Source organism: Chrysoperla carnea, chromosome 1 (assembly GCF_905475395.1).
Source record: "Chrysoperla carnea chromosome 1, inChrCarn1.1, whole genome shotgun sequence".
Taxonomy (NCBI): domain Eukaryota; kingdom Metazoa; phylum Arthropoda; class Insecta; order Neuroptera; family Chrysopidae; genus Chrysoperla; species Chrysoperla carnea.
In genome coordinates, this window is record NC_058337.1 from 63,897,735 (window position 1) to 63,913,301 (window position 15,567).

The 15,567-nt window shown below is 28.4% G+C and overlaps 1 protein-coding gene across 1 annotated transcript in view; it reads left to right on the forward strand.

Annotated features, from left to right (window-relative positions):
* The first annotated feature begins 425 nt into the window (after nucleotides 1-425).
* The window catches only part of LOC123305417 (MOXD1 homolog 2), a 113,589-nt gene continuing 98,447 nt past the window's right edge, over nucleotides 426-15,567 (forward strand). Inside the window, exon 1 of the mRNA XM_044887128.1 lies at nucleotides 426-713. Within this exon, the coding sequence (XP_044743063.1) occupies nucleotides 657-713 (57 nt within the window). The 5' untranslated portion in view covers nucleotides 426-656. The remainder of the gene's footprint in view (nucleotides 714-15,567) is intronic.

Below are 15,567 nucleotides of genomic sequence, written 5' to 3' on the forward strand. Positions count from 1 at the left end.
TGAAATTGTAAAATACAAATTAAAACATTTTTTAGGTCATTTACACAAATAGTAATTTTATGCATGAACATGTCTTTTGACCTGATATTTTTTCGTTCTTTTGTGTAATCCTTATAGTTTTTTTTTGCAAATGGTCGTAAATTTTATTACACTTACTCTAAATTCGTTTTAAAATACTTTTCTCTCCAAAAACACTGTGGGGTGCCGCCTTAATGATTTTTTTCTTAAAAATATATCTTTTTTTTTTGTTACAGATTTAAAAATGATTATTCAAGACGATCGTCTCAGCTGTAGAAGACCAACTTAAAACATTTTTCGAATAAATTCAGTGTTTAAGTTTGTTTTTTGTGTTTTTTAAGTTCGGTGTGTGATTTTAATTTTTTTTTACGTTTATTAATAAAATTAAACCGAAAACAATGATTTTAAATAATTTTATCAATAAATTAATTAAAAATCAAGTGATATTTTTCATTGTGTTCGTGTGTAGTGTGCGATGGCAATGTACAGAATGTGCAAGATGGGCACATACGGCATTACTAGGCGGACCTGATTATCGTTTATTATGGTCTTTAGGACCCGGTCCACATGAAATTACTTTCGAAGTGCAAGTTAAAACACATGGGTATGTGGGTTTCGGGTTATCACGTGATGGTAATATGCCTGGTTCAGATTTTGTTGTTGGTTGGGTGGAAAATGGACAAGTATATTTTCAGGTAAGTGATACACTTTCTTTAGTTTTTACGATCACAGTTGGGTTATGGATATTATAACGACGTTAAAACACTTCTGAATAATTAAACGAACCACTCTCATCTACTTGTCTCGAATAGATAGACGAGTTTATTTTCAAAACTCGGAGTAGAAATTATTATGTGTTTTTAAATTGTGTGTCTAGTTAATTTTTACCTTGTCTGTCAAAATAGCTTCTTCGGTCGAGGTTTCTGTAAATAAGTTGCGTTTAAAATTTGAAATTAAATAAATTTTTATTACATTTTCTGTTCGCTATTAAAAATTTGAATGCAATTTAGGGTTTTTTTAAACTTATATTCATCGTGTTAATCAAAACACATAAACGTGCAGACCGGCATTCCATTAGCTTCTGTGAAAGTTAATTAACAATTTTTAGGCAAAAATTGATAAAAAATTTAAAAAGCACCTACCTTTTAAAATCTATTGAATTGTCAAAAAATATTTTATGTAAAATAAATGCTTAAATTTTGCCTAAATTATTTTGTGTGGACAATTTAACGTCTTGTCGAACGTTTGCTATTATATTAATGAAAATATTTAGGCAACTATTTTGTATTGTAGAATATCGACATAGAACCGAAAGAAATCATTCAAAATTTTACGAAAACTAATGTAAGAAAAAAGCCTTTGCCAATTATCTCCAGTTATTTATCTTACTTCGAAGGAAATTGAACAAGACTGTCGAATATTCGAAACAAGTTTTTCAAATATTTTAAATTTTAGAATAATAAAAAGCTTTCCACCACTGAAATATTATTATGGAGTTAAATTTTACTTGGAAATTGTATGTAAAAAATTACATTTCATGTTTTTGTAAAGTACAAAAACTCACAGAATTAAAGCAACGAATGAAGGAGATTTTTATTTTTAAATTTTTCTTGCATATTCGATGTCAACAAATGTATTTATTAAATTTTAATTCACTATCATTTCATTAGAAAAATAATTAAGTAATTTTTGTGGGTATATCAATATTTTATCTCAAAATTAAAAAGAAGAGTGCAAAACCAGAACGTAAGATTTAATTTATTGTAATCATGCATTCCTAAGAATACGAAAATAATTATTCCTCTAAGTTTTCACAATAGTGGTTCAGAAAATATGAACCAAAAAAGAGTAAGATTGCAACGGGTTTCGTGTATTATAATCATTTATGCACATAATTTTCTAAACTGATGTAACGAGTTTTGTTTATACGAAAATACACCAATGTTGAAACAGGAATTATTTTCTTAAACGATTTTCATAATTAGTTTGTTTAAAACTTGCTTTTCTTTACTTGAAAATAATAATATGTACCTACCTTGTGAATTACAAAAATTTTAAAATAGATACAGAAATTCGAATTGCTAATGAATTAACTTTCAAAATAGTAATTTTTGACAAAAAATGGCTTACATTCTAGCATTCATTGCAAAATAGAAGTTCAACCAAATTTAAATTAAAAGGCATTATTTTATAGCAGAAAAATTGGTCATTTTTTGAATACGCACAGTTTTTCCTTGCAATACAGATTAACTATCATAACATTTTGACCGACAATAATTGTTTTTATTTTTAACTTGTTACTGTTAATAAACCGGTTTTAGTAATCAGGAATTCAATTATGCATTGTTGGTTCAAGGTGTCAAAATGTTAAACTATGTTGTAATAAAGTTCAAATATTAATTTTCATATAACAATTTTTTAGAAATTCAAAGATTTATTAAAATTTCAAAACTTGCAAAAAAATTGAAAATAATGAGAAATTTTTCTGAAAATATAATTTAAAAATTAAGGTATTACAAAAATAAGTAAATCAATAAAGTAGGTACTCCCGATTCTAGAAAGACCAAAAATAATTCTAGAAACTCATAAATCATAATTTTAAGGTGTGCTATCAAGTATTAAAAAAGCTAAACTGTAAAATTTTATTATAATTTTATTGAAATTAAATACGCTTAACTTTATTTTTAAGTGTGTACAAAATTTAATTGCGGAAAACGGAAATGATAAACAAATTAATTAAATAAAAATCAACTTTAAACGTCTTTAAACTTTAAATATTATTTAAGTGATTAAATTAATAAAAAAGACACGCGCATCTCACTAGGTAGGTACTGTTAGTTTTTTGAATAAAACCAAAAGAGAGATCGTGAAGTCTTTAATAATTTATTTAAGTAATATCCGTTTTTGAAGTGACATTCTTGAAATAAAGATGTTATGCTTGATACTTTAAAATAATATAATTATAAAAAACGTAAAAAAACGTTGTACTCACATATTTTGCAGTTCGAAGATAGCATGCATCGATAGACCTACCAACTCAGTCCTACCGTTTAATTCACCTAGACTTTCTGTACTTCCGAATACTAATATAAGCGTCACATTACTTCTTGTAGTAATTAACCATCCATCTCGATGAAGTATTTCCTATTGATTCCCGATTGTAATTTTTTCTGCGATTCCCGAAGGCGTGAAATTTAGCACAGTAGAGCTAAACGCACTAAAATTCTGTGATGAGTGCCATAGAATATTTTTGTATTTCAGCTTTCTTCCAAACAACAATTCTACTGAACTAATAATTTTTAAAACAGTCATTATAAAAAATACATGTTATCCTTATATCACTGAACAAGCTTTGTTGGGGGGCTTCGAATACATGATGTACATTATTTCTTCTAATTATACTCACACATTTATAGATTCTTTGAGAATGCGAACCCAGTAAATTTTAGGATTATTTTGATCTGCCTTTTCCTTTTGGTTAATCGATTAAAGTAAGTTTGATAAAAAGAAAATTGAGGTCTTGAGTTGTGTTGACTAAGTGGCTATATTGATTATAAGACAATTCTTTAATAATACGTAAAGTTTCTTCTAAGTTTTGCAACGTAGTCTTAGAACATCTTGTACTTTTCAAAATAATTGATGTATGTTTAAAATAATATTGTTTTAATAAAATTATGTTAATACTTTCAGTATGTATTATAAAACGTATATCGTCTTAAACGGTAAAATGTTAATATACTAATTTTAATATAATTTTAAAACATTTAAGAAGATTTACCTAACATACTTTATGGGTGAAATTTATAAACAGAATTTCGTATACACTTTATTTTCTATACCGAATACTTTATAAATAATAACATGTGTTCTAAATTACATACACATTAACTAGAATAAGTGGAAAAATTTCTCACGTTATCATCATAATTAAGTTTCTCATTAAGAAAACTTAATAATTTTAAGTAAAATAACTTTAGTTGCTAAGCTGCGTACCAACTACCGTGTGCGGTTTTCCTAGGATAGTGTCGAGTTCCCACGGTCACTGGAACAGTTAATACAAAAGTTAATTTAAATGTTTGTGATTGACTGATATAGTGCATGGTACATTTATGAAGGAGGTATAACACCTGAAAATAGTTCAGGAGCTGAAGTAGTCATAAAGGATACCATTTTGGGCGTCAAGCCTTAGTGAGTGTGTGCAATGCCTTACCTTTCCTTTAATCTGCCCACTTTAAATGGAATAATCTCAAACAGATAGATCACATTTGAAGTTTGAAATTTCCGGCCAAACACATTAGGAACAAGAGAAGATCCCTGTAAAATTGTGCTAAATTAATGAATATGGGTTTTTACATAAGAAGCTATTTGAATACCAAAAGCAATTAGTCACCACCATCCGAAAACTCAAAAATATTCATCGATGTGGATTTATCTCCAACATTCTGTTTTTTTTTTATGTTCTACAATTAACAATTTTGTTGAGCTTTTTGGGTATTAAGAAACATAATTTTTCTAATAATCATGAAAATTGACTTGTTTCAAATAATTCATAGCTAATGAAACATCTGGTGTTCAGCAATGTTTAGCAAGATTTAAGAAAAGAGCTAAAAAAACGTCCACCTGCTTAGGAATTATGCAACATTTTGGACCTTCTAGACTTATAAACGGGTGTTGCGCTAATTCCAGACTGGCAATCAAATTATTTAAAAGAAATTCTAATAAATCATCGAAAGTCGTCTTCTAGTTTGAGATAAACCCAAATCTTTTTACTTTGTCAAAAACTATTAAACATTTTTAGTCTGGCAAGATTAAAGATTCGCGGCCCTTGTATATATACGAAAACAAGGCTCTTAATATTTTGATTGTCTTCGTAAATAAAAATTGTTTTTATATCGAAATATTTATTATGGATTATATATCAAGTTTTTGATAATCGATCAAAATATCATTTTGAAAAGAAGATAAAATCTGTTTTTTGTTGTTGTTGTTGTTGTTGCGTTCAATGAAAAAAAAAAACCGTTTAAGAAACCAGCTAACATACTACTATTGCAACCAGTCAGCTACCGTTGTCTTTTTTGAACATCGTTTGTTATACAATTATATTCAATTAAGTTGAATCAAAGTGCATTTAAAACTTTTCAGTAATTTGGTTACTAAGCGAATTGTTTAAATTTAATCAATTATCAATCTTAATTATTTCTTCAAATTTCGTCCAAAGCAGTTGATGAATGTTTAAAGCTTCGCTACAAAAATTTTAAGTTCAACTGTTTTCAATCTCACGATATCGCATGCGCTCTTCTAATTTTCAAATACCAGAAAATTTTCTAATAAGAACTTGAAGCTCTCGTGATTCGTTTGCTTTTCACTTTCTTCTATAGTTGCCAACCTTGACATACGACAGCAAAAGCTGGACTATAAAGAAAAACGTTAAGAAATCAATTGAATCTTTTGAAGTTTGGTGTTGGAGAAAAATATTTAAAATATAGTGGAATGTTTTTTGTGACCAATGTAAAAATTCTAAAAAGGACTAATGAGAGAAAAATATATCCTTGTAGTCAATTGTCATTCTTAACTCATATAATTAGAAAGAATGAATTCGAGATGAAATGTTTAACGGGAAAGTGGAACCGGGAAGAAAATGTCCAAGAAATTTAGACAGCATAGAACTAACAAACTTAGACGCTATTAAGATATCACTCTCAATAATAATTTTTAAAAGTTTCTTTTTAATGCCATCTCATGAAATATTAAGGTACCAATAAGGCAAAATATGAAAGCATTGACTCAGAAACTGGAAGCATTTTCTTAACTATGACTATAATAAGATTAAATTAATTGATTATCAATTAAGGGACAAATGGCACTAAGTTTCCTAGATAATAACTTTGAGATTCCTAGCAAACAATCACTTAAACTTAGCAGAAGAGTTAGCAGAAAACTGAGATATTTATCTTTAAGTATCTCTTGATGTAATCGAGATTGTTTCGTTGGAACATTTTCTATGAAATCGAGTACACAACGCACATTAAAAAGATCGATAATTTTTTTTATGTATTTATATAAATCGAATCGAATGTCAAAATCGATTTGATTGTATCAATCAATTGTTTTATAATAATCATAATAATAATCATAATCATATATATATATATATATGATTATATATTAATAAATTATATTTTATTATATACAACACAAGATATTTATAAAAATATATTGTATATGTTATTGATTTATGTATAAGCCATTAAATGATAACGAAAAATTACAATTTTAAATTTTTATATATATATAAATGTTTAGTTTGAATTGTATTGTTTTGTAGCCGCATCCATAGATATATAATAAAATAATAATAAAAAAAATTTCCCTCCTGTACAAAAAAGAAAAACAATCTTATATATAGTATCATATTTTACCATGTGGTTCACTATAAACAATCCACCACAAGACAATAATTTTTAAAATGACACTACGGTGGCGCTTTTGACTTTTCCACATAGTATAGGTATCAGACCTCTGTTTGTAGATGATATAAACCACAGACTGCATTTTTCATAGGAACTTATTTTATCTCTGGTTTATTTTGAAAGGTATGCTTCTCTTTTAAATGGGTCAACAATTATAATAGGGGAACATTTTGGGTGTAAAATTTTTAATCGCAGGAACTTTTAAGCGTATTTAATTGTCTATATAAATTATAATACCACTTAAAAGTCAAGCATTTTCAAGATTGACTCTAAATCTTAAATGTATAAGCTGAACAAATAAAGAAAAAGTAATTTTTTTTGGCATTGACTGCGTTCCAAAGGTTGGAAAGCTTGATTTATATTAACGACAGCAAAGTAACGCCTTAAATTACTAACTCGAAAGTAATTATCGGTAAACCGACACGAAAAATGGTTGAGCGCAAACATAAACGTCAATCCCAATCTTATACAGCTTCATAGGAATTTTAATATAGTGACATCTATGCTTAGCAATTTGAAATGTTTTTATTACACGTTTTATATACGATTATTTACTATCGTAAGTAGTAAGCACATTTTTTCGCCCTCAAAACACTGCATTTGTACTTAATTAATTTTCAGTATAGCTATTATTTGATAAAATTATTCGTGTGTGCATAAATATTAACAAATATGGGTTCTTTAACCGCCTTGATTATCAAGCCGAAACAAGCCGGTTAAAGTACCCATAGCATAGGTTAAAGTTGAAACATTCGAAGATACAGCTGTTTAGATACGATGATGCCATTTTAGGATTGCATATTATGTTGTACTCTTAATGTGCTCCACACTGTAAAATGGTGTAGTTTTGTATATTATTATCATAAATCTTTATGACTTTTCATATTTATACGTTACAAATATGATATGAAATTATTTCAGTATTTTTTTACTATTTGGATATTTGGATATTTATTTGATATATCAAAATGTGTGCTATGAATTTTTAAAGAGGATAAAAAAAACGAGAACCATTTTTCCACATTTTATGTTGCCGCTTGCCGTCTTTGTGCAAAAAAACCACATACCACAAACGTATATAGATATATTTTTAACAATTGATTTTAGTATTTTTCGCTATATTTTTATATTTCTGTGTGTGGATAAGATTATTTTTTGTTACTATTGTATATCATAATATATAAAGCCTACTTTACATAATAGCTTTATTCGTCTCTTATTTATTGTTTTGTTTTCATTAAATGATTTAGACAGATATCATACGTTTTAAAAGATATTTTGACTAAGATGTTAGAAAACCTATATAAAATATGTTCTTTTGAATGTTTACTCATTTTAGAATTATTTCTTCAGAATTAGTTAACTTGCTTTTATAAAATACGTTTTTCTTACGAACGAACCTGTTAAGTCATGTAAGATAACCTTTTACAAATGATATGTGGATAAGTTGCCTCTGAAAAATGGTCCTAAAAGGGGTAATTAAATGGTTAATTATTAATTATATATATTTAATAAAATATGTACATGTATATTGGTAAATATAAAGAATATGAATATTAAGATTATACAAACATCTTTCACAGTTCAATTTATGCAACAAATTGACAAAACTCAATCGGTCCATCATTTTGATGCAGCGTAGCATCAAGCTTTTGCTCAGTTATCGCTGCAACTGTACTGTCTTCGCGCCGGATTCAAAACTTTGCAGTTTTTCTATATACACCAACGTTTTATCTGCAACGTGTTGAAGTGTGCAGGCCAAACATTGTGCTTAAAACGTAGTATGTAGACCAGCCTTTGGACCTACGATGTCACAAGTATGGGAAATCAAACAGCTCAAACTAATTTAACACTCACTTTTTGTGATAGTAAAATTATTTTTATAACAAATGAACAAAACGACCAATTTATTATAGTCGATTGAATTAAAGAAATCAATCGATACATGTTATATAAATGAACTTGTAAAGTGATTGAGGAAGCAAAATATTATTCGTAAAAAAATTGCATTAATTACTAATTGATTTTAAAATTAAGGTGTCTGTGTCAATAACAAAAACTTTTAAAGTTGATGTGTTTATTTCATTCACAGACGATTATAATTCAGAAGTGATGCACATAAATTGGACACATCACTTCAATCAATATTTTGTGCTTGAATGGCTTTTTGGCATCTTTACAGTACATGGTATAACTAGCAGTCCAATTGAACAACAAGACTACAAACCCATGCTAAAAGTTTTCGAGTGAGATGAATCATGTGAAAAAGATACTCCTACATTTAATAGCAAGTTTTAGCCCCATGGGCGTCAGTTTTGCGCACTACAGATACATTCAATTGTTTTTTACCAAAATGATGCCAATAATACCCTTTTATTAAGCCCACGTAGTTTGTTCGTCTACCAATTCCTCACTTTAAAGAGCAGTTCGTTTTAGAAAAAAATCGATTTGTGTCAAGTCACGTACTTTTTTCACTGGGCTATGTTTTTGTTTTATTGTAAAAACGACAATACACGGGCTGGGGTCAAAACATAAGTGCTAATCTTGACATTTCAGTAGTGGAAATTCCAGATTTTTCGTCTTTGAAACTTTCTGTTAAATTTGTGACCAAATTTATCATTATAAATGTATTACTTATAGACAGGCTAAAATTTATTATGTTTCGATTAGATCAAAATTCCTTACGCATAATATAGAAATGTCCTTGTTATTCCCCTATTCATAAGAAATCAATAATGAATTTAAAACATAAAAATATATGTCGCAAACAAAAACGGATAATATTTCATATAAAAAAAAAATGAAAAAAAGACGGATGCGAATTAGACATTACTGACTGAGTGAACTGTTTTTGTTCTTCAATGAGTCAGCATTGCGTGACGCATTTTATTTTGCTTTAAAATTACAGTAAAACGAAAAAATAATACAAGAATTATTAATCATATAATAAATATATTTCAACCGACATCACAGATATTTAACGATCTTATTTTACAGTACAGCGAATGCCATCTTTCTTTGACTGTGTGCAACAATCGTGGATGATTCATAACTGCAAAAAAAAGTAGTTTTTATATCGCAAAAATATTCCAATCAAATATTTTATGTCAAATCATTTTACTTCGAATTTGATAATTGGATTTTCAAAGAATAACTAATTAAATGATTGATTCAAAATTTGATGGATTTAGTAGTGATCGATGATTTTTGATATTTTGCCTTTATAATCTTATAACATTCCTTAGCTTTTTTTATTTGTTTTATATCTAAAATCAGCTAATCTTATGCCAATCTTCGATTTGCAAAAAATTAGGTGGACGTGTCACATTTTTCATTTTCAAATGTATAGTTAACTTGATAATATCAATTTTAAGAAATACCAACTCTCAAAAATTTAAATCAGCTTTAATTTCAAAATTCTGCAAGAGTATTGTAAATTTTGTCAGTAAAAACGAGAAAATTTTAGGTTAAAAAAATATTTGTTTTTACATTGTGGTAGCTCTGTTAATTTTTCTTGCAAATTATCCAACGACGATTTTTTTAAAAAGAGAGAAAAGAGCTTTCATATCATTAAGAAATTGTATGATTGTGTCGATTTTTTTTGCTTTATAATCGATGAATTTGATTTTATAATATTCTTAAAAATCTCTCGATCCTATTTTTCTATTATGTTTCCTTGTCTTGATGTTTTACAATCTGCTTAAGTATCCTCCCATCATTTGCTTAGAAAACGCAATTCAGTCGTTCTTTACTTAATGTCAGTACTATTTTTAACCGACTTCAAGCAAACAAGGGGGAGGTTATCAATTCGACTGTATTTTTTTAGGTGTGTTACCTCAAGACTATCGACTGGGTGAACCGATTTTGATGATTTTTTTTGTCTATTTTAAAGCTGGTGCTTCCCGTGTGGTCCCATTTTATTTTGGTCCAGTTCTGATAACGACATCCATGAGAAAACCATAAAAGTCTTAAAGTATGCACGACAAGAGGACGAATAACTCAATATCACGCCAACCGATTTCGATGATTCTTTTTTAAGTGACAAATTAGTGTACTTACTTCAGATTCACTAAAACTCACAGTAAAAAAAAATCTTTTGTAAAAAGTAAGTCTTTTGTGTATCTGTATTTATTTTCGTTTTTCGCATAAAAAAACGTTTAACAAAAAGAAAACCGAATTCAAAAGAAAACTTTTCCAAAGCAAATTAATATGCACTAAAAGTAAAAAAATAACGATAATATAATGTAATTAAAATAATTGTTATTTTTGGAGTCGGTGTCAGCCAAGTTAATGTAGCAAACTCTACTGTCAGAGTTGTTTTCTTGGCTGATACCGACTCCAAAAATAACAATAATTTTAATTTCATTATATTATCGTTATTTTTTTACTTTTTAGTTCATATTAATTTGTTTTGGAAAAGTTTTTCTTTTGAAGTCGGTTTTCTTTTGTTAAACGTTTTTTTATGCGAAAAACGAAAATAATTACAGATACACAAAAGACTTGGAATAATCAAATTTGATAGATTTCTAAAATTAGATAGAATATCTTATTATATTTACTCCTTAATTTTTTAACGGATACATAAAATCATTTAATTAAACAAGCCACTTCCTTAAATGATATGGGTGGTCCCTGATTGAATTAACTACAGCAAATATATTTAGGTTAATTTTTAATAATACGTTTACGATAATTATATTATCTCTATCCAAAAAAAGAGTAACATTTCTAATATCTCAAAAAAAAAGCAAGAATATATTTTATTATCTTTAATAACACAGACAGAGCCTATAAAAAAACGAGTAACCAAAAACATACAGTAGCAATTATATTTTATTTTAAATCGATTGTCAATTTTATAAAATAGTTGTGTTGAAGAGCAGCAGCAACAGCAAACGAAAGAAGAAGATAGGAGAGAAGAAGGAGGTGGAGGCGCTGTAACAGAAGACAAGTCAAGACATTATTCAAGTAAAGAGATTGAATGTAGTATATAAAAAAATGACTATAAATACATATATGAAATTAAAAACAGGTTTTTTTTGTAACGTTCTGTTCTAAACTACATATGACATCTTAAATATATCTATAAAAGCTATATGTAATACTTAATAATTATATTTAATATTATATTATACATCTTTTCAACAAACAAAGAACAGAGATATAAAGAGCCTTATGATACGGAGTGGCCTACGATTTGTACCTACTATAAAGTGGTCCTTTTAAAGAGGATAACCGACTGAAATTGAGAAATGCAAAGATGTACAAAACAATTAGGGATATTAGGTTTCACAAGCTCGGAAAAAAACATCAAGCTTTAACTTAAAAGAAAAAAAATTTTGTTTTTCTGGAAAATAATCATCGACTGTTTATTATTAATTCCATAATACCATTCAAAAATTTTTCGGGTGAAATGACCCACGAGAAATCATGTTGAAAAAGATGGTCCTATATGTAAAAGTAACTTGAAGCACCATGGCGTCAGTTTTGGGTGGTACAATAATGTCTCATCCCTGGGTGTTTGACCCTTGCACAAGAAATATGTATGGCATTGCTAGATACTAACTTTGCATAGGTATTCGATGCGAATTACTTTAATACCGTACAGATACAAATCACGCAGGGCTTCGGAAATATACGGGAGATCAAAAATTTTTTTTAACTTCCGGTACCGAATTTATCGGATTTATTTCTATACGGGATTTATATAATTCGTTTCGAATACTTACGTAGAGCTAGTATCCAGCAATGCTGTATGTATTTCTTGGTCCAGGGGTGAGACACCAAGAGGTGTGAATTTCAATTATCATCTGTAGTGCGCAAAACTGACGCCCATGGGGCTAAAACTTGCTATTAAATGTAGGAGTATCTTTTTCACATGATTCATCTCACTCGAAAACTTTTAGCATGGGTTTGTAGTCTTGTTGTTCAATTGGACTGCTAGTTATACCATGTACTGTAAAGATGGTGGAAGTGCAGTGAAATGGCATTTCGAGTTTCAGTGCCTATGATTAAATCCAAGTGATCACTTCTTATTTCAATAAACCATTAATCATATGCTTAACAAATCGTAAACTTAAATATTAAAAATTACAAGTGACAAAACCGGAGTTACAAAAAGATGAAGACCTTCTGATTGAGATTTTACCATAAATACGAATGGTCTACTTGACAACCAAAAAATATTTACATCAAACCAAAAACAAATAGAAATCTTTAAATATCTTATCTCAAGTTTAAGATCAAAACCAAATTTGATTTTATGTATTCTTTTGAACTAGCATACTTTATCTTACCCGATAAAAACGATTATTACCCGATTTTTGGTGTACAAAGTTTTAACCAAACAGTGGTAAAGTTTTCCGCCACTATATAAAATCTATTGCATACTATGTATGCATTCGTTAATCGTTTTCGTTTTCGTCAGACATTTATCGATTGAAACGAAATTAATTGGATGCGCTTATAACAGTATATGCAAAGAAAGTATTAGTTTAGTATTTTAATACTCCCTTATTCAATATGTCTCTCGCGCATAGTAATAATTCAGTTATTGTATTTACCGACTGTTGAAAAATTAGATCCCTCCATAAGATATGAAATTCAGTCGCAATGTTTTGATGCACATATTCAATCATTATGATGGAACTCAATGCAATCTATAGACATAAACAATTTATTTTTTAATTATTATTCCATACCATTTTTATAAAATAAAAATAGATAGCAATCACATTTTTCAACAATAAATAGTAATTACCTTTACTTAGACAAAACGATACCCTTTCAAAAGTTTTAATTATTTATTAAATTCCCGATAACGCAGACATATAAAAAACCTAAATACTAATTAAAAGTAAAGTCGAAATTGTTTTTTAATTGCATTAAAATAACACATACAACCAATTAAAATCATAATATATAAAACAATGACTAATAATAATAACTTTGATTATCTTAAAATATGTAATTTTAAACATTTTATTTAATCAAAATTTAATGTCGTTAAACTAACTGGCCATTTACTTAAACGACAATCTGTATATTAAAAAAAAAAAACAAATGAAATTGTATCAAAAATACATTATAAGTAAAAACAAAGTCAGTAGTCAAGTAGTAGTTAAAGTTGACTGGCTGGGCTCTTCTGTTTTTTAAAATTATTAATTTAAAAATTCCAATCGGTTCGTTTATCATTGTTTTGTTGTTTGATGATTGGACGGATTACATTTTTAAAAAATATTTGCGTTTGGAATGTTTTATATATTATACCCAATCCATATTATTAGTATTATTAAACGAGACAGAATGCCCGTTGAAAAATAAAGGTATGGGTTTGTTATCAAACTTTCTCTACTTTCATTCCCAGAAAAACAAACAAGATAACTATTATTCTTCGTACCAGACAACAGCAGCGAGAAATATATGCTTGATGTACCAGCGGACCAAATTATCAGCACTTTCAAATATGGAAGCGGCAGGAAAATAAACAAACTGAAGTGCTAATTTTGAATTAACTCATTTAAAGCCACTACAATGTATCTAATAAGAGCCTAAATGGCCGAGCGGTCCAAGGCGTTAGTCGTTGACCGTTTGACTACTTAGACTTAGGTTGCGGGTTCGAATTCAGGCAGCGGCAATTCAGGCAGTGTGAACAATTATAATTAATGGGGTCTGTGGAATTGATCACACTGTCGTCGTCTTTTGAAGTTTAGTCTTTGTTAATGTTCATGTCGTTCTTTTATTCTAGATAATTCACATCGAACATTCCGGACAATTATATGTTTGATTATTATTATTAAATGTTGAACAAAGTATATTTTCTATATATTTATCTCACTCACACAATATTTTAAAGTCATTAAACAAATATGCTCTTTATTTATTATAAGACGTTGAAGACGACATTTTTTAAAATGATGAAGTATATAAAATTTTTTTTAACTTTATTATGGAAATATTATGTATTTAGACGGCGGCACTAGTTTGTTGTGTGTATTAGAAAGAAGTTTAGGAATTTAATCTTGGAGTAATTTTTGTAATCGTTTTCAATTATAGATTCGCACGGTTTGGTAATTGGTTGTAAACTTCTGAAGAATTTTCCCAGGGTATTTTCTTATTCATTGGGAAAAAATTGAAGAATTTTCTTGTTCTATTATTCACCTAATAAGCGATTATATCGCCAGTTGTAAACAGCCAGTTGAATCATGTTTATTGTATGGATTTAATGAAAAATAAAGAAAAATTTTTTAAAATCCAAACAAGCCTAAACATGTTTTCATGAAAACACGTTCAACGCCCCCTTCCAAAAATCGGGACTTAATGAGACATATTTCTCCCAAACGGATAATTGTTTGTTCTCAGTGCTTGTAAAGGGAGTAATCAGTTTTTATATCACTGGTTTTAAACTGTTTTTTCATACTTTTATGAGAAACCGGTAGTATCCTTATATAAAATTCATATTGTCAGATAAATTATTTTGCTTGTTTTGTGCGGCTAATTTTCATGCGAAGTAACACCTAATATATACATGCTTTAACTTTTGATATCTAAGAATGATTAAACTGTACCGCCAATAGTATATTAAATTTATTCCTTTATTAGTTTTTGATTATTTTATTTCCAGTTTTCATTATTACACCATTTCAAAAACAAAAACCAAAAGGAGAAAAGTTTTATATGTTCAAACAACCTCAACAACCAATCATGTTGACGAGTTTCGAATCAAGGAATAAATAACATACATTATATGCACCATCCTGTGACGCCGCACGTGCCTAACGATACTTTAATATCCTTTTTCGAAAAACTTTTAATCATTGAACATTGAACTTTCTCTACTAACAAAATTACATTCTACACCCTCTACGGTGTGTTCCACCCAACCTTCATCACGTCAGTCGATACACATATTATATTCAGTTCACAGTGTAGTGAACTCAAAAAATGTCATTTAATGTAACTAAACTGGGTTTGAAAAGAACCTAGAAGTATTATTTTACTGCCTAATGTTATATTGTGTCTAAACAAAAATGATTAATAAATGGAATGCATAATATTTTCTATGTGCATTCTACATAGT